The sequence below is a fragment of the Cucurbita pepo genome, chromosome LG03 (assembly GCF_002806865.2).
Source record: "Cucurbita pepo subsp. pepo cultivar mu-cu-16 chromosome LG03, ASM280686v2, whole genome shotgun sequence".
NCBI classification, from domain to species: Eukaryota; Viridiplantae; Streptophyta; class Magnoliopsida; order Cucurbitales; family Cucurbitaceae; genus Cucurbita; species Cucurbita pepo.
In genome coordinates this window covers 9,596,224-9,616,723 of record NC_036640.1, presented here as the reverse complement: position 1 = coordinate 9,616,723, position 20,500 = coordinate 9,596,224, and the positions used below count along the sequence as shown (strand labels likewise).

The 20,500-nt window shown below is 36.3% G+C and overlaps 2 protein-coding genes across 3 annotated transcripts; one reads left to right on the top strand and one right to left on the bottom strand.

Annotated features, from left to right (window-relative positions):
* Positions 1–2,216: 2,216 nt before the first annotated feature.
* On the top strand, positions 2,217–5,531 carry LOC111789974 (patellin-4-like). Of its 2 annotated transcripts, none has more exons than XM_023670719.1 (6): positions 2,217–2,658; positions 3,414–3,666; positions 3,773–3,809; positions 4,055–4,160; positions 4,817–4,927; positions 5,067–5,149. In XM_023670719.1, the coding sequence occupies exons 1-6, from the start codon at positions 2,422–2,424 to the stop codon at positions 5,085–5,087; spliced, it is 765 nt and encodes a 254-aa protein (XP_023526487.1). In that variant the 5' UTR covers positions 2,217–2,421; the 3' UTR covers positions 5,088–5,149. The 2 variants fall into 2 exon arrangements, with proteins under 2 accessions (XP_023526487.1, XP_023526485.1); XM_023670717.1 differs by having other exon boundaries at positions 2,219–2,658; positions 5,088–5,531.
* Positions 5,532–6,692: 1,161 nt separating this feature from the next.
* On the bottom strand, positions 6,693–15,089 carry LOC111790452. Its single transcript, XM_023671347.1, has 5 exons — positions 13,737–15,089; positions 9,446–10,017; positions 9,134–9,353; positions 7,301–8,707; positions 6,693–7,215 (listed from the first exon to the last, which is right to left on the bottom strand). Exons 1-4 carry the CDS (start codon positions 14,976–14,978, stop codon positions 7,358–7,360), a joined length of 3,384 nt encoding a protein of 1,127 aa, XP_023527115.1. The 5' UTR covers positions 14,979–15,089; the 3' UTR covers positions 6,693–7,215; positions 7,301–7,357.
* Positions 15,090–20,500: the final 5,411 nt, after the last annotated feature.

Genomic DNA, 20,500 nt, shown 5'->3' with positions numbered 1-20,500 from the left:
TTGAGATTTTAAAAAGTTTAAAAATATTTTAAAGATAAAATATAAAATTTATGAATATTTTTATTAATTTAATTATTTTATTAAAAAAAAGTAATAATATTTTTTTTAGTTATTCGATCTCCTTTCGATAACCTCATTTGTTGCCTTTTTGTCGTTTTGTTTCCTTCCTCTTCCCGCCACGCCCTCTCACTTTCTAATGGGCTTCTTTAATGGGCTTTACAATGTTGGGCTGTATAATGGGTATTAAAAAAGCCCAAGGTCAGTATATCCATTCCTGATAAGGCTAAAAGAGGAATTTCCACAATTTTATATTTTATTGTAGTTTAATAAATTAGGTTTCTTCTTATTTATTTATTTATTTTAAAATACGAGTTTTCTTCTTATTTTAAATTAACATAAATCCTTCCGAATTTAAATTATTTTCTAAAGTCTTCTATTTACACGGTTCTGGATGAAGATTACATAAGCTTGAGATTAATAAGCTTTACGTCTAACTATTTGGATTTGGAGTACGAGCCAAACTGCCATTTAATGAAAAATTAAAATTATTGAATCTCGAGCCCAATTATTATTGACCTAATTTTGAACCGACTCATTTTATTTAATCAAATGACTATAATAGACATACATGACATCATCTCTTTATTATTTTCAAATTTTAATTTAGAAACATTCATTTATTTATTTTTGTCCAATTTTTTACATTAAAATGTAAAAATTAATGAGAAAACTATAAAATTATATAATTAAAATATGTGAGGGATATGAAGGAATGAAGTGGACGTGTGCCACAAATTGAAGAGTTGAAGGATGACCTTAGGGTACGGATGCCACATACATACATGTGGCCAAAACCCCCACCAAATTCGGAATATTTTCTGGTTATTGTAATTTTAATATAATCCAAAATCAATATTTAATGTTTACGGTCGTATGCACGTTAAATTTGGTCAGGTCTAATTCGAAACGTTGAGCTAATTGAATTGATTATCTCGAGCCATTCGAATAGAGTCAACCCAACTCAACTTATTTTCAAGTTTTTTTTTATATTATTTTAAAAAATCTAAATATTTTAAATTATTTGTCTCATTTAAAATTACTTTAAAACATAAATAAATAAGGTTTTAAAATGAAAAATCAAATTATGTTTTTCATTCTAGTTTATTTTTTTTTACTATCATTTACACATTTCTTAAAAAATATAAAAAAATATATTTTAATTCAAAAGTTCTTAAAAAAAAATTCATCTACAACTATTAGGAATTTTAAATCGGTAGAAAAGGAATTTAAATTTATTAATTTTGAATTACTATTATAATATGGAATATTTGGGGAGCTTAAAGCAAAACTACGAGGGCTTATATTGAAATTGGAGAATATCACGTTCAATTAACATAGTATCAAAGCCAAACCCTAATGATATGAACAAAAAGACATCAATCATACAATATACTTCAATCAAGATGTGAAGAAAAGGTTGTCAAAATTATTAAAACATGTTTCAATTTATGTCACATTAAAGAAGAACGAAGTTTGATTGTTATAAATTTTGGGTGGATTGCAATTTAGAGTTATTTTGTAAGGCTTATTATTTACTTTAGGTTACAACTCTTGGAATGCCTTTAATAGTTTCATTTTTTTAGGCTATATAAAGGGTGTATGTTCTATTTGTCAGTAGACTTGAAAATACAGTAAAAAAAATAATTGTGCTTTCTTTCGCCAATGACTAAGTTTCTTTGCAATTCTACAGAGTTTAGATTGCATGTAGAATTATTCAAGCTCGACATGATCAATCTTGGTTGTGGAATGATTCGAATCTCAATCAAGTGTTCCTTCCTTGAGATATTTGATCAACAAGAATCATTCAAGCTAGATATGATCGATCTTACTTGTGGAGTGATTCGAATCTCAAACAATGTTTTTGCCTTGAGATATTTGATCAACAAGGTAATCTGAATCTTACTCCGCTGGTAGTGATTTTCCCATATCACCTAAACTTAGCTATGTCATAGAATCGACTCCAAAAGAAAAGGAGTCAGCTTCAGTTAAGGGGAGGCGTACTTTGTTTGAAGGGAGAGGTCGGATAAAAGTCCGACATGGGTTAGTATCCTCAGAGTGGACAGTATCATATATATATATATATATATTTTTATTTATTTATTTATTGTGAATAATTAATTAAAAAGAAAGAAAAGAAAAGAAAGTGAACCATGTTGACGATTCCCTGCGATTGTAAGATGCAAAATCGGTTAAAACTTAAAACGGTGGAGGCGGCGCGTGTAACAACACGCATTTAATAAAGTTGTCGTTTCGCTCTCTTCTTCTTCTTCTTCAACCACTGTAAATGGAGACGGACAGAAGGAGAGAGATCTTGTAGTACAGAGTCTCATTCTTTCCTCCCTCAGCACTCTGCCTTCCTTCATGGCGACTCGGCTTTCGAGGTCTGTAGAGCGTAACGCAACGCCGAAGGAAAAGTCGGAATGGACGGAGGAGGAGGAGGAAGAGGAGGAGGAAGAAAAGGAGTTCAAGGAGTGTGTGGAAGAACCAAATGGTTCTCTGACGCCTGTGATTGATGATAGCTTGGAGAGCAATGAGCTTGAGAAACAGAAGCTTGCGATCATGAGAGCTTTTGTTGAAGGAGAAGATTCCTCTGCTAAGGTTACGTACTTCTTTTTAGTTTACTCGTATGAATAAGATCGAGAAAACTTCGCCTTCCTGCGTTTCTTTTGTTGCGATTGATGCTTTGTCATTGAGAATCAGTTGCTTTTGCTGCTTTTGAAAATTTTGGTTCTTAATGGAAAGATCTGGAGGATTGTTTTTCTCGAGAAATTTTTTACTACATCTTGTATACAGTGGTCGGATTCGATCTTGTCTGTTTTCCTGTTATTCTACATTGATTTTGCTCATCAGGTCCCCGTCCAACCTTTCCACTGGATCAATATTTTTGCGCTCATGTATTCGTCAAATCTGCAACTCATGCTATTGCACCGTATGAAGTATTTTTTAAATCATGAGGTTGAATCCTTCTTTTATTCTTCAACTAATTTGGCCAATTGTTTTTACTAGAATCGGCCCACTGAAAAGCAAGAGCAATTAGAATAAAAAAATCCTGTGAAATGGAAACTGTGGTGTGTAATTCATTTGTAGGGATATTTGTTATGAGAATTGAGAGGGTAAATTTTACCAGACGCATACCACCTAAAATAACAAGCCATTTGTTCTTGGCATTGAAGAACATGTCAGGATAATCGAATGAATTGCAATTGTCGCTGGTTTCAAGCTGCACAGTGGATGAGTATTTGCTAATGTTGTTTTTTACTATTTACTATAACTTAAGAACAGTTTGTGCATGCGAATAACCCTTGATGATTTTGTTATTTAAGGATGTTGGACATTGTGCATCATGTTTGCAGGATGTAGATGATTTCATGCTACGAAGGTTTTTACGAGCTCGTGATTTGGATATAGAGAAGGCTTCTGCCATGTTTCTGAAGTACTTGAGCTGGAGAAGATCAGCTATTCCTGACGGATTTATATCAGTGTCTGAGCTATCAACCAATCTCGCTCACAACAAGTTGTTCATGCAAGGTGTTGATAAGAAGGGACGTCCAATTGTAGTTGGCTTTGGTAACAGGCACAAACAAGGAAATTTAGAAGAGTTTATTCGTATGTTATGAATCTGAACTCGTGATGTGAATCCAAATTTGATGATGTTTATTTAATTTAAAATCACAGATGAGGGTTCTCAGTTTATCATCTTAACCTTTTGCAGGTTTCGTAATCTTTGCTTTAGAGAAAATATGTTCCAGGTAATTTATGCTCCTCTATCACTTCAGTTGCCTGCATTTTAGTTGGTTCCAATGGAAAATAGTATCTTGAAGTAACTTAAGGGGAAATCTTGAAGAAGCTTAAGTCTTCATTCACTATGATTATCCCCTAACTTCTTCTAACAACATAGATTCCAGAGTCAATGACGAATTATTGTTATTTTTCTTTCATTTTGTGAGAAAAAAAGGTTGAAAATAATTTATGGCATATTTGTTCTATCTTTCAGGATTCCAAGAGGGCAGGAAAAGTTTGTGTGTATTGGTGACCTTCAGGGATGGGGATACTCTAATAGCGATATTCGTGGATATCGAGCAGCTCTATCAATCTTGCAGGTTTGACATTTGAACATTCAGGAATCCTTTACATAGTGTCACTGTTAGTAAGTGTGAGATCTCACATCGGTTGGAGAGGAGAACGAAACATTCTTTATAAGGGTGTGGAAACCTCTCCCTAGTACATGTGTTTTAAAAACCTTGAGGATAAGGGTGTGTAAACCTCTCCCTAGTACATGCGTTTTAAAAACCTTGAGGGGAAGCCCGAAAAGAAAAGCCCAAACAGGATAATATCTGCTAGCAGTGAACTTGAGCTGTTACAAATGGTATCAGAGCTAGACACCGAGTGATGTGCCAGTGAGGAGGTTGAGCCCCGAAGGGGGTGGACATGAGGCAGTGTGCCAGCAAGGACGCTGGCCCCGAAGGTAGGTGGATTGGTGGTCCCACATCGATTGGAGAAGAGAACGTGTGCCAGCGAGGACGCTAGGCCTCGAAGGGGGGGGTGGATTGTTAGATCTCACATCAGTTGGGGAGGGGATGAAACATTCTTTATATCCCTAGCAAACCCATTTTAAAAACCTTAAGGAGAAGTTCAAAAGGGAAAGCTCAAAAAATACAATATCGGCTAGCGGTGGACTTAGACTATTACCGTAAGATTATAGAATTAGAATTGCATACCAAATAGTGTAACAGTAGTTTGATTGTTTTGATCACAGGACTGCTACCCAGAGAGACTGGGCAAGCTATACATTGTCCACGTCCCTTACATATTCATGACAGCATGGAAGATGGTTTACCCATTTATTGACAAGAAAACCAAGAACAAGGTAAAGTTTCTATAGCATTTCTACTGAAACAGATTCTTGTGTGCATAAGTGGGGACATCATTTACTATCAATTTGATCATCCATCCTAACTTTGACTGTGGTTAAAATGTAGTTTTACTAATTACTCAAAACTACACTGAGTTATACTTCCTGTTTGTAGATAAGCTTTGTGGAGGACAAAAAGCTGAAATCCACGCTGCTTGACGACATTGATGAGAGCCAGCTCCCTGATGCGTATGGGGGCAAACTTTCGTTAGTTCCAATCCAAGACTGCTAAATCTCTTCAGAGATGTATCTGAAATATCCATCACACGGTTAATACTCATACCCCTCCTCTTCTCGCTCTACCTTTCTTTTACTGGTTTTCTAGTTGCTGGTAACGCAATATTCAATAAGGTTAGTGGTATAAGCTTTTACAGGGAAATAACTCTCTTAGAGAAGTTCTGTTGTAGAAATCAGACTCCTCCTGCCCATGTTACTGAATTAGAAGATTACTTATCTTCATGTTCTTACGAATTATGGTCAAAATATAGCTGGGTTACACGAAGTAACTCGCGTTTGAGATATGATTCTTATCTTAATATATTTTTTATCCGTTCATCTACACGTAAATTTTGCAATTTGTTCTAAAAAGTATCTTTCAACTTTATTTGTTTAAGGAAATATATATGATAAAAATTGATATGATTGCTGCCAACATGAGCTTATTGTAATTGGCATAAGTCTAATGTTCAAATTTACTTGTTTTGTTGTACTTAAAAAGAATGTAAACGTTAGATGAGGTATATGATATTATTTATAACTATATAAAAAAATTAACTTATTCTTATCGAATAAAATAGAAGACATGGTTAATATTATTCATATAATCAATTTTAGATTGTTAATATTATTCATATAATCAATTTTAGATGTGAGTTGTCACATTAATTTATGTGAAAGATGACGTAAATGTTGTTCTACATGCATTTTAATTTTAAAATCAGGTGGTGACACAAACATCGTCACTCTAAATTTGGGATTATTTAGAGTTCTAGATGTACTTACCCACTTTACTAATCTCCTTAGTTCATCTTAGTTCTTACATGTTCTACATAGGTGAACGGGGTGCCCTCATCAAGTCTTGATCTCTAGAGTCATCTAACATATATAAACCAAGTCTCTAGAGTCATCTAACATATATAAATCAAGTCTCCTTATTAGCAGCCTTTCTACGGTCAACTCAATAGATTTCATAATGTTTATTATTGAGCGTTGGATCAAAATATAGTAAACATAAACTTCACTACGATGCATATGTAACCGCTTGCATACATTCCTTCTTATTAAAAAATACATTATATGAGTTCTTGAAAATGTTAATCAAAGACAGAAAATTAAAGTATTATAAATTTCCTGGCAGAGATTGAAATTAGATTCGATTACAATTTCAAAGTAATAATTAAAAGTATACTTCTATAGTTGTACTTAGATATAAGAGTTGCAGCAAAGAATCAGTAAAGTATTTATCCCACCAAGTGTCCATAATATGAAAACAAATCAAACGGGGGATAAACATAATAAAGCTATCAAATCAAAGAAGATCGTATGAATTATTCCTCAGGTCATCTCTTATATTACTCATAATCCAGATGCAAATCCTTAAAGCAGGTTATAATGGCCTCACACTACGGCTAAACTACATGAACATTACTACTACGAAGGCATCGAACACGTGCATACGACGCGCATCGTTCTCTTGCATTCTATGGAAGAAGAGTTGAAATAAGAAAAACAAACCAAAACAAAGGGTGCCTCCTTTCTTAAACAGCGGCTACAGTCATACAAATTACATTACTATATTTATTATTTTCTTTTGCAAGGCAACTGAAAGGAAAATTGCAAGAGTTTGGTCACTATTCCTTGAAAAATGTAGGGTCATCATCCTAGAACTAACCAAGAAGAAAGAACATGGTGAATTGAACCATGTGTGCTGAGCGAACAATTCTAATGCAAATAAACATGCAGTAAGATGGCATCGTATGTGTTCTACATGAAACAAAATTCAGTTTCCCATGATAAGGATCGATCGATCAATCACCGGAGGTCAAGGTGATAAATCGAGAACCTAGTGGAGCTCCACGTCAAAATTCCCCGACATAATATGCATGGCCAGATTCTAGTACGTTGTTATCATACAACATGCTCAATCAAAATTGAAACATGTCGCTGCGCCGATAAACGTAACAGATACCATTGATTCGTCAAGGAGGTTAGACAATTGGGAATATTCCTAAATCACTAGCCTCCTATAGAATGAAAAAAGATAAAATCATTAAGGACTTGGAAAAGCAATAGTAAATACCACAAGCAGCAAAGGCTGAAGGAACAAACCTTAATTGCACCGCTTGTTTGAAAAAAAGCACCGCATAATCTACAGAGTACAGTCTGCTAAATATACTTTAATCCAGACATATACTGTTGTCTGGAGATTATATATTGGGCCAAGGAATAAATAATTCCTAAAATCCCCAATATTCTAACCTTAAGCACATCTGTCATGATGGCAGATGGTAGATTAAGGGGCAATGTTAGCAGTGGCGTCGAGTCCGAATGCTTCGAAAAGCTCCATACAAATCTGTTGAAAAGGATCTGACTTGGGAATGTAAGGACGAGAAGGGCCAAGTTTTTAACAGCAAATATCCAATCTGGTCCACCAATATCCAGACCCCATCCAGCATTTCCATGCCAAACATCTTCCCCTATGTTGTACATTGCAGTGAGGACCAAGTATGCTGATATCACTATGGTAACAGGGAAATATCTTTGCTTGTCCCCAAATCCAGCAACAAAATCTGAGTCCTGGTTCAAAAGCAGTAGGATCGGAGCGAGAAAAAATATAGCGTAGTTTGAACCACCTGTGAGATTAACATTCAAAATTAAGCATATAGCAAAACACATAACTGTAGCAACATTGCCAACTGCTGGCATCCATGCTCCTTCAGCCGTCATTCGCTTGATGGTGAATGTTGACAATGAAGAAGCCCGCCGTTGTTGCATAAATCTTGTTCTTGTGTTAAGACTACCAATGCTACTTTCACCAGATCGTGTGTGCCTCATTCCACCCCTTTCAGAAGTTTTCTCTCGCATGAGAGACGCAAGTTCGAACTTTATCTCCAATGCAATTAGCATAAAGATTGCTGCATAAAGGCCAAGCAGCGATGTCCTTGCTCCTTCAACTGCTAATAGTGTTGTGATCATCTGCTCTTCCTCTCCCATATCACTAACGCTGTCATCTCCTAAAAGGCTTTTTAACCTTACTTGCCCTTCCAAAAGATATGTCACAGGGAATAATGCAACAAGCAACGCAAACACCCAAGGTAAGACCCTGGTGCTTGAAGCAGATGGAAAATGAGTGAACACCACAAACACCGAAGCACAAACCATGGTGACAACTATAAGGATATGAAGGACCGCTGCCTGAAGGAAGTACTCGGCAGATATGTAAATGCCAAGTGCAATACCCATAGCTATGGAGTAAAATACTCTCAACTCGGCAATATATTTAATGGGTATTATGGATGTAATAGCTGAAAGAGTGAGCAGAATTGCTAAAATAAGCAGCCAAGATGGCCAGGTAGGTTTTGAGGCAACAAACCCATAGATGGAAATATCATCAGAAGACTGGCGGGCGGCTTTAATAAGTTCAGAACGGTATGTCCAAGACAAGGGAATTGGTGGCTGCATCATGATAAATAGCAAACCAGTTGCCACAACTAGCACTAAGCATCTCTTTGCTAACTGCAAAAGATAAGTAGAAAATGGCCATTAGTTCACTAGTGTATGTCAAATCCTAGAAAAATAAATTGGCAAACAGCTCAAGAGAAAGTAAAAAGTTTTTTTTTTCCCCTAATAAAGGAAACGGTTCTTTTCCAATTATGAAACTTCAGAGAGCTTTGAAGAAACTCACAAATGGTTTACACAAATAGCAAAGCACAACAAAAATGATTATGATAGAATTAACTAGTGGGACTTTGGAGAATATGGTTGTTGAACTCATACCCAGTAATAACAGTCTTACGATTGCAAGTTAAGAACATAATTATTTGATTGATTGATGTTCTTCAGGAGCATCAAACTGAGTCATTGTTTAGACATTTGAAATTTAAAAGTTCAAGTTGACAACAAAGTAAACAGAAAAGAAGGTAATAAATAAGACATAAATACCAGGACATGGGGAAAGTGGAGAGCAACTATTGGTATGCAAGCCAACCCTGCCATAAAAATACAGCACCCTAAAAGCAAACCATCTGATGGGGGCCTACCGATGAACCACTGCAGGACTTCAAATATTGTTTCACGGAAAAACCACACCGATAAAGCAACCACTCCAGCATGTGCATAACCTTGCCAAGCCTTCATTTTGGAGGATGTTCTTGATTTATCCCTGTAAGATCCCGATTGAAAGTTGAAGTCTTAATAGTATGAAGGTTAATGGAATCTAGAAAAAAATCTGTAAGAACAAGTTCGTTATATTACTTGTAAAGGAGCAATGGGGGTGAAACAGACAGTAAGAGAATAGCTGACACCCATACAACAGATTTGGAAGCAATAAACAGCATTGCCAGCTTTGAAGCATACAGGCAAGTGAGAACCCAAACTGCCTTTGGCCCAATTCTGTTATCAACAGATAGCCTGCGTACCAGGACCAAGCCAACGAATGTGGTCATAATAACCATATAGCTTGGATAAACCACATCATCCTCAAGACCATAATAATATATGCTGGTGTAACTTAGAAAACGGTTCTCAATATGACATAGTAGTACGGCATGTCCAATCAAACAGGCTTCCGTCAAAAACTGAAGTTTTGACGGTAATATAGCTAGACCAGGAACAGCCAAGGCGAGGACCACATCAGCAACAATGAGTTTACAGAAAGACTTGAGGGACATGCCAGCCAGCCAAATATTTAGATCCCAGTAATTATGCATCACAAACCACATGATCATCAAGCTCCCCAGCACAACAAAAGCAAAGTAAGATGGCAAGCTCTTCCTTGTAAAGAACCGAGCCAGATAAAAGCCAGCCACAGATGGTAGTGGGAGGAACTGCAAGATAAACGGGTAACAAACAAGGAATGTATGTCAAATACACAATATCTCATGAGAGTGACAACAGAATAGAAGTTTCACACATTGCAGGAGGGAAAAAATCCAGGGGCGCTGCTATAGAATAAGAAGGAAAAAAGCATAAGTTTGGTAATCAAACACCAAATGCAAGGAAAAAGAATGGAGAAAACTCATAGGATGAGTTCCAATGTTTCAAGGTAATGCCAAAAAAGATAAAAGAATTCTTTGAACGAATAACAACAATACCCACAATTCTTCAATATTACAAACTTCAATGGAAAATGCCTGGGCTGATTCAGCCCCTTTCTCCTCACTGTTCCTCGATATCTATGCTCCTTCGTCTAAACAGCTCCTTCATAGCATCGAGTGGGAATGTTGAGCACCAAGTTCAGGATTTGGGGTGAGAATAAGATTTTTTGATGGAGAACTAGCCAGTTGGTCATGTTTATTGAAAAGCATGATTTGCTCAGACTAAAAGAGGGCCAAGACAAGATTATTCAGTTCTTAGAGTCTAAAGATACATTCTCCTCCAGTTCAACTTTCATGCACCTCACTAAGTCTAAACTCCATTTCAGAACCCCCTTGGTGAACCTTATTTGGAAACTCAAAAACCCTAAGGAAGTTGAGATGTTTATTTGATCGCTTTCCTATAGAAGTCTCAATACTACCTATAAACTACAGAAAACGTTCTCTTACTCGATCTTATCCCCATAGGTTTGATGCTTTTGTGGGATGGATGGTGAATCCTCACGTCACATTTTCCTTCATTCATCTTTTACTTTTCAGTTTTTTTTAAAACAAGAAACTGAATTTTCATAAAAAAGAATGAAAGAATACAAGGTCATACAAAAAAAAAACCCTAAAAAATAGTAGAGTCCAACACGAAATATGGAAAACAATCCAATCCAAAAGAACGAGAAAAATGTCATAATTACAAAACAGTTTAGTGACTAACGCACAGAGAAGCCTTAAACTTCTCCTAGCAAACCTCCTCCCCCAATTTCTCAACCTCTTTGAACATCCTATTGCTTTACTCAAGACAAATACTCCACTACATAGCAAATAAATTAGCTTGGAATAACACTTTGCTCGTCTTCCTAAAGGGAGGATACAAAAGCACCTCCTCCACCAAAGACCACCCATTTCTATTTGTGAGCCCCACTCACACCAAATGACCTTTACCAACGACCCAAACATAGTTCGCAAACTGGCAATCCCACAGCAAATGATTCAGATCCTCCTGCAGAAAATGCACCATTGTAGGAGCAAGATGAAGGAAAAGAGTCTTTGAACATGATCCAAGCTATTAACTCTCCAAAGTAAAACTTGTCACGCAAAAGCATAATCTTTTTTGGACTTTACTTTCTCTTTTAAGGTTTTTTTCTTTTTTCTTTTTTTGTTCCAAGAAATAACCCAATGAGAAGTTGAATAACATTATTCTTGGTGTTATTAGAGAACGCACACTACAATTTGAACAGATTGAAGAGTTTATACCAGCATTCCAAAGACTAACAACACCCAAAGAAGACGTGATTAATCAACTACCATCCACATAGCAAGGAGAAAACAAGGCATAAGCAGTGTAGAGGGAAGTTTCCATTGAAGCACCTCAGCAGCATTTAGGACTTTTGGATTTCCATATTGCTGAAAATAGATTTTGCATCGGAAAAGATGAATCAATTGTCTTGTCAATGATTTAACTGAAAAAACGTCGGTATATTCAATGCTCCCAATATTTGTGTACATAGTTCTTCCAATAGAGATCCCAAATCATCTATTTCCTCGTCCTTTACTAGCCTTCTATTAACTATGTTCCATGGAAAGATATTGAATAACACAAAACTCCAAAGCTGAGCCATTAGGAAATGAAGAGAAATTAAATAACCGAGGGAAGCAAGACTTCAAAGGGGAATCTCTTAACCAAGGATCATGCTAAAAACGAATCCTTTTACCATTCCATAATTTGAAGCACGCAAGAGATTCCACATTGGATGCAAGACATTCTAAGATAAATTTTTTTCTTCCAGTAGTATGCCAACCAAAAACACTTGGGCCAGGAATACTAACTACCAACCTTCTCCATAAAGAATAAGAATTATTGAAGAATTTCCAAACATACTTAGCAAAAAGAGAAATATTCCTATGCCTTAGACCACCCCCACTTTGGGAAGAAATTCTTTTGTAAACATACCCTTCTCATGATTGTTAGTAATTGGAAACCTACTTAGCAATAAGAGAAATATTCCTATGTTTTTTTTTTTTTTTTTTTTTTTTTTTTTTTTTTTTTTTTTTTTTTTTTTTTTTTTTTTTTTTTTTTTTTTTTTTTTTTTTTTTTTTTTTTTTTTTNTTTTTTTTTTTTTTTTTTTTTTTTTTTTTTTTGTGATAAGAAATGGAGACTATATTGAAGAAAGAGGCCTTGCAAAAAAAGAGGAACATGAGATATCCCCATAAGATCAAAGGGGTTTACAATAGAGGCCCAATTGATCATGATATGTATGCCGTCATAAATATGAAAAAAAAAAAAAAAAAAAAAATTGAAAGACAACACCAAATGGGCACAAACAGATACATTGAACCTCAAACTCTTCCAGACTCTCTCTTTGAAGACCCTATAATTTCTCTAGAACCAAATCCTCCAAAATGTAAACATAACATTAAACCACAAAACACAAGCTTGCTCTTGGGTTCCCGTAGACTAGCTGGAAAAGACCCCTGTTGTTTCTATTCGGAAAACTCATATGAATGCCAAAGGGCTAAAATAATCTGGCCCAAATGTCTCGAGAGAAGGCACAATGGAGAAGGAGATGAACTTTATTTTCCAAACCTCCTTTACACACAACACACCAGCTAGGAGAAAAGAAGAGGCACAGGTTCGTTATTCAACTTCCCTTGAATGCACACCCAAAAAGAAGCTTTCACACCTTCGATAGCATCTGAACTTTCCAAATGATGTAAACCAAATTTGGGTCAAAAGGGAGTCAAAGGGGGCATGATTAATCGACAGAGCTGGAACCAGGGAATTGACAAAAAATGTGACCACTATTATGGAGAGACCAGCCTTAAACCAGGTGATGAATGAAATAATGATGGTTTTTTTTTTTTTTTGGATAAGAAACATGATAGATAAGTAATCCACAATTACTCATAAAGGGATAGAATTTGTCCAGTAACTTGACTCATACGATTGTCATAAATTTTTGAATGGAAACATGCCCTCTGAAAAAACCAATAAACAACAGTATAAATCCATTGCCCTACACTAAAACAACATGACACGAGGTAGGATCTAACTGACTTATCCTCGCATAGTTATAAAAAGCTCTCAAATTTGAGAATGTAATGGCTCAACTCATTCACTGATACATTGTATCCCCTGAGAGAAATATTTGAAGAACCCCCTGCTCGGTTTGATTCTTACAAAAAAGTAAAAACAATAACAATACTAGATCAATTCCTGCTTCCTGCCTCAAGAAACGACAGCTCAACTTATCAGGCAAAGGATAAGAAGAACTATATCCACCATCGAACTGATATATCTCGACCAAAAATCTACATAACAAACATACTGCCGAGTAGAGTTTACATAACAAGATGGAGCAATATATGCACTGAAACCACAAAACGTGCAATATAATTCATCCCAGTATCCAGTTTACAAAAATGCAACATATTCAAATCATAGAAAGTTAATGACGTACCATTACTGGAAATCCCACTACAATTGCTCCGGCAGCACTAACTATCACAGCCAAAGCAGTGAACACCACCGTACTAAAAGCATCCGAAATCATACCCATAACGTAAGCACCTGCTCCACCTGCCCCTCCGAGCATTGTTATAGTAACAAGAAGGTAATTAAACGGCGGTGGCACCTGAATATATCGCCCAAAGGAGTGGAAAACAACTCTAATTTCCAAACAGACAACTACAACAACTAAAGCAACCGCGCCATTGACAACCCGAATACTGTGTATTTGATTGGCATTTTTAGAGACCCACCAAAGTGCACCCCTCGTCGACGCATACAATTGAAAGACAAATGGAATGAAAAATAGAAGCAGCAAATCACAAATGGAAGCAGCGGAAGAAAAAACCACCGAATGATGAGATGCAATGTGGAAAAGCAGAGGGAGAAACAAAAGATTCAAGGTCTGAACGCAGCTCTCCAAAGGACCAAGTATCAAATTATCATCAGGGATCTCTCCACCATGAAACTTCGCTTCTTGCTTGTTCTTGAATGACGAAAGGCGAGGAATGGAATAAAGCCAGTAGAAGATACAATTGAAGATCATATAATAATAAGAAGCATTGAGCATACCAACGGCCGAAATGGTCGCCCAAGTAAACAGAGCCGAAGCAGCAAACGGCACACAAGCAAACAAGAGGCGTTCGAGAGCAAGAACGATAGAAGGGTTTTCGATCTGAATCCACTTAAACTGAAGCGAGGCCCAGGCGCCAATCAAGAAATTGGTCTCGGCGCAAAGGAAAGCCGCGAGGATTGTGAGAGGAATAGAGTTAAAAGTGAGATTAAGAGAGGAGCTGAAGAAGAATGCAATCTGGGAAAAAATAAGAGAAAACCAAACACCAAAAAACGCACCAGGCTTGAAATTGAGAGAATCAAGGATATAAGAAATCATAAGGCCAAGAGTCAATGTCGCAATAACGGGGGTGCCGCCAAGGTCGAGAAGGAAGAGAGCAGAAGGGACAAGCGCAATGGCAATTCGAGAGTTGTAAATGAAGGAAGAAGGGGTGAATCGAGAATTCTTGAAAGATCTGGAGGAAGAGGAAGCTGAAGAGGAAGAAGAAGAAGCGTGACGATCGAAAACACTAGGGTTTTGGTCGTAGGGGCTGCCATTGCTGATGGAGGAGAAGGAAGGGGCGCTAGTAGAGGCGGAGATGTAAGGGCGATACGAGCGGGACTGAAGCTCCGGTGGTATCATTTTGACAGACGGAGGAGGAGGAGGAGGAGGAGGAGGAGGAGGAGGAGGCGGAGGAGGAGCGTCGGGAGAGTTTGTGAGAGAGCCCCGAAGTGCGCGTCAGCGCCAACGGAAGACGGACGTTGCCTTCGTTGGAGGATTAATTCTGTCTAAACCTGACGTGTTCGGACGAATTGCATCCGTCCGATCTCTTTTCCAGTGGGGCCACCTGTTTCCTGTGGAACTTCAGTCTTTTGGATTAAAAATATTTTCCTAATTTTTTTTTATTATTATTTTTTTTTTAGTAATACCTCTAATTACCTTTAAGCTTGGAAAAATATTAAAAAATATATTATTACGGTTGGTATATAAGATATAATTATTTGTAACTTGTTTAATTTAATATTATTAAATATTCGTAAAATTACATTAATACCCTAACTCTGTCTCGTCACTTCTCTCTTTCGTTTCTTTTTTCTCGTCTACTTCAATCTATAACATAACACTTCCGGTTGAATTATAGACATATCTAATTTTAACTTCTCTAAGCCTACCGATATATTGTTCTTCTTTGGCTTCCCCTCAAGGTTCGGTTTTGGTTATTACAAATAGTATTAGAGTTAGACACTAGACGGTGTGTCAGCGAGAACGCTGGCCCCCAAGGGGGTGGATTGTGAAATCTCACATCAATTAGATAAGAAAACGAAACATTTCTTATGTGTTTGTTGCGTTTGTGAAATACTGGATTCTTTGTCAATGCAATAACAAATTTGTTATTGACATAGTGAATTACTAACTTTAGTTCACTTCTGGTCACTTGGCTCAACATGTTTCTCAGCCACAATGCTTAACACAACGCCACAATTGTTGCCATGAACTCGGTCTCATAGGAAGATAGTGTCACAACTGGTTGTTTTTTAGATTGTCAAGTCCCAAGTTTTTATCGAGATACAACATCATTCCTTTGGTGTTTTTCCCATTGTCGATGTCTCCGGCTAAATCACTTTTGGTAAAACCGACGAGTTCATCAAGTCCTCGCCCTCTCTGGTACTTTAGTCTGTAGCTTGTGGTTCTCTTCACATACCAGAGAATGTGTTTGACCACTTGATAACGCATCATAGCATATTTCTCTATGTATCTACTCACCATTCTTACAACATATGAAAGATTTGGACGAGTATGAATCAAGTACCTCAAACTTCTGATGACGTATCTATACTTGGTGGAGTTCACTAAGCTTCCTTCAGCGTCTTTCTCGAGCTGTAACTTTGTTTACATGTGCTACTTGGCCGAGTTGCACTCTACCATCTTAAATTTTTGCAGCACCTTTTCAGCATAGGTCGATTGCTTTAACATGATGCAATCTTTTTTCTTGTCCCCCTCAATATCGAAGTAGTACATGAGTAACCAGAGGTAAGTCATCACAAATTCTGTCACGATTTGTTGCTTGAACTCGTTGATGCTCTACACTTGTACCAGTAATGATCAAGTTGTCAACGTACATGCCAACTATGAGTACTTCAGCTCCATGACTTCTTGTATACACTATTTGCTCCTTCGAGCAACACTTCAAGCTATTGTACAAGCATATGTTCCACGTTCTCAATGTTTATCATAAATCGTAGAGGGCCTTTAAAAATTTGTACACTTTGTGCTCTTCGGTTTTGATGACCAAACCTTCAGTTTGGATAATGTACACTTCTTCTTGGAGTCGTCATTTAGGAATTTGATTTAATGTCCAAGTGATGAATTACCCTCTCTGTTGAGCTATGAAGGAAATTAACCTCACAGTGTCGAGTGTATCCACTAGTGTAAATACCTCCTCAAAATCAACTTATTGTCGTTGCACGTAACCTTTTGCCACGAGTTTTGCTTTGTGCTTGATGACGCTTTCTTCACTGTTCTTTTTTTACTTAAACACCCACTTCAAACTAATGGACTTGTGACCAAATGGTAAGTCAATTAGTGCCCACATCTTGTTCTTCTCGATGGCTTCAAGCTCCTTTTGTAGGGCACGTCTTGTTCTTCTCGATGGCTTCAAGCTCCTTTTGTAGGGCACGTCTTGTTCTTCTCGATGGCTTCAAGCTCCTTTTGTAGGGCACGTCTTGTTCTTCTCGATGGCTTCAAGCTCCTTTTGTAGGGCACGTCTTGTTCTTCTCGATGGCTTCAAGCTCCTTTTGTAGGGCACGTCTTGTTCTTCTCGATGGCTTCAAGCTCCTTTTGTAGGGCACGTCTTGTTCTTCTCGATGGCTTCAAGCTCCTTTTGTAGGGCACGTCTTGTTCTTCTCGATGGCTTCAAGCTCCTTTTGTAGGGCACGTCTTGTTCTTCTCGATGGCTTCAAGCTCCTTTTGTAAGGCTTTTTGCACAACACTAATTAATTAATGAATGATGAACGTTAAACTTCATCAGTAATTAATTGTTTTTGTTTGTGTTCAACGTTAAATTGCATCAACGTGTTAAATTTCTGTTTCATTTTTTTCGAACCTTGAATATTTAGGAGAGAATCCAGTTATTAGCCACAAAATTGCTCATGATCTTCATTAGCTTGTATATAACTTCATGTTCCTCCCTTAAGAAATAGACATTGGCTATACCTATGTCAGGTCATAACTATTTTAAGCATGGTAGGAAGAACCGACCCTCCAAAATGGTATAAAATTGTCTAGTTTAAACATAAACTTTTATGACTTATCGAGATAGTGTCCTTTACTAATATCATGATTTTTTCGAAAATTAGCCAATGTGGGACTCCAACAGTAATAGCCCAAGGCCCAAGCTCACCACCGGCAGATATTGTCCTCTTTGAACTTTTACTTTCGGTTTTTGAAAACGCGTGTGCTACGGAGTGGTTTCACACACATTTATAAGGAATGTTTCGTTCTCCTCTACAACTGATGTGGGATCTCACAATCCACCCCCTTTGGAGCCCAACATCCTCATTAACCCTCATTTCTGTCTCTAATCAATGTAGAATCTCATATCAACAAAGTTTGCATCCATCGGAGCTCGGTTTGCATCCTCATTAAACAGTCTAATTATAAGATCTCATCACCTCCATATTCCTAGTAAATTTTCATGTGCTTTTCTCTAAATTCTTTGAATTTCTGAGCGGTTATCTTACTTGTCACTGACCAAATAAGGGTCTAGAAGTTGTTCATCGAGTTTCAGTGTTACGAATTTACCAGACGACGTATCTCATCTCTAAGTGAGCTAACTTTTCTATTTTCATACTTTTAGTAAGCATAAAAGTGAATAATTGGCATCCTTAATTGAAGCGCAACATTGTCATATCTCAAAAGACAATACGGTGTCACTTTCTAAACATCAATCTAAAAGGTTAACCGACAATCCCTCCGTAGAAACCACCATAAAGTCAATGTTGAGGAGTGATCTTACGTCCCGACCATCTACTCAATTTACCTGTATGGTTTACAGTGCAGGAAACCTATTCAGGGGGCTCCTGACCATTTCCACACACGATAAAAGCACTCATCATGAGGTAACTACCCATATAGTTCCTAGTCTCCTCTCATAACCAGTTACGAAATCACGACCTCTGCCTTTGACCTGTTTCTACACACGATAGAAACTCAGTAGTCATGTCAGACTATCCTATGTTACCGATCTTGGTTTCTTAAAATTTTTCCATATGACATGGGCACTATAATTCAGTGCATCTAAATTTTCAATGTACGAAGTCGTTAAGAACACTTTTTTTCATTTATGGTCCTAAAGACTCATGGTTTTAATTGTGAATATGAGTTTCTATTTTGAAAATTTTAATACATATATATATATATATATCAGTCTTCTTTTACAATTGGGCATTATGGAATGTATAGATCTAGCCCAAAAAGGTGTATTGGGCTCATGGGCCTAGGCCCATCTTTAGGATCCATAAAGAGGATATTAATTTTGAAAAAGGATAAATTTTATTTTAAATAAATTATGACTAAAATAATTTAGCTTTTCTTTTTATTTTTTATTTTTGACAAAAAAAATATATATATAATACTCCATATTATATGACCATAAAAAATAGTAATCTTATAATAAATTCCATGTGAGTAACCCGAATTTAATATTTAGGTTGAAATAAATCTTGTATTAAAGCATGTGAATCCATTATCCCTTCACTCTCCTAAAATTAACTCTTTAATATTATATTTATATATATATATATATATATATATATATATATATATATATATATATATATATATATGTATGTATGCATTGTGGGACGGTTTCAAAATGCCAGTTTCCCGGGAGTGGATTTTTTGGCATTGTGGTGGGGAATGCCCCAATTCGATGGTCGGGAGCTGAATTTGCTACACCGATGCATTTTCAACCACGTTCTGGGGCGGTTCTGAAATGCTGGCTCCCCGAGAGAGGATTTTTCGCACATATGGGATTGCTGAATTAGGGTTTGATAAAGAAAGAGAACATGCGTATATGCCAAATGGATGAGATTACCTAAATTTATTTTTATATTGTCAACCCAACACATTAAATAATTAATCAAACCTAAACCAATAAATAAATAAATAAATAATAATTTCTTTAATTAAACTAATTATAATTATTTTTCACAACCCCTTTTGACTTATCTTACAAACCATGAGAGATCTATCATTGTATCAATCACATGCAACCATAGACAATTTTGACTCCCTTCCCATCATACCTCATTATTTAAATAATCCCTAAAATATTTAGAATTTTTGTTATATTTAATTATTATTTTTACTTAATTAATAATATATAATATAACATGTCTCCCTCAAACACCCATTTAAAAAAATTCCGCTAAATTAATAAAAATACCATTAAATTTGGTCTAAAAAAATAGTCGACCCATAAAATTTTTAATAATGTTAAAGAATAGACCTTATTAAAATTTATGAAAAAGTTAAAGCATATTTTTTTTGCAATAAGGTGCAAACTTTAACGGTATTTTAGTTCATAAATTTCACCATTTATAATGGTATTGACCTGTTACGTATCGACGTCAGTTTCACGATTTTAAAATGGGTCTACTATAGAGAGGGTCTACTCCGACTCATGTCTCACACCGTTTAATGACTAGCTCTGATACCATTTGTTAAAACGGGTCTGTTACGTATCGTCGTTAGCCTCACAATGTTAAAACGCACTACTAGGGAGAAGTTTCTACACCCTTATAAGAAATGTTCCGTTCTCCTCTCCAATCGACGTGGAATCTTTTTTTGTTAAAGCAAATATTATTCTTATTAATATTAGATGAATAATTAGAAAACAGAAGCGACTATCTTTAGTCTAAAGGAGTCTTAGTTTCATGTGATCGGATGCGCTTACATAAATTTATATGGATTCCTCAAATACATATTATATAGATGGCCACTTAGGGTTATTTTTTTTATCCTATGTTGCCATAAATGCAGTAATTTTAATTCATTAAATCATATTATATAATATATATATATATATAAACCATAAGTATTCGGATCTTGGATCTAGAGAATTTTGTCAATGTCTTGAACTTTGGATGCAAGTTTTAATATAT

Coding starts and splice junctions, on each gene's coding strand:
- LOC111789974 (XM_023670717.1), top strand. CDS start 2,422: ATGGCGACTCGGCTTTCGAGGTCTGTAGAGCGTAACGCAACGCCGAAG. Junction 2,659..3,413: donor GAGAAGATTCCTCTGCTAAG/GTTACGTACTTC, acceptor TCATGTTTGCAG/GATGTAGATGATTTCATGCT. Junction 3,810..4,054: donor TTAGAGAAAATATGTTCCAG/GTAATTTATGCT, acceptor TCTATCTTTCAG/GATTCCAAGAGGGCAGGAAA.
- LOC111790452 (XM_023671347.1), bottom strand. CDS start 14,978: ATGATACCACCGGAGCTTCAGTCCCGCTCGTATCGCCCTTACATCTCC. Junction 9,354..9,445: donor CCCCCATTGCTCCTTTACAA/GTAATATAACGA, acceptor GGGATCTTACAG/GGATAAATCAAGAACATCCT. Junction 8,708..9,133: donor TCCACTTTCCCCATGTCCTG/GTATTTATGTCT, acceptor TATCTTTTGCAG/TTAGCAAAGAGATGCTTAGT.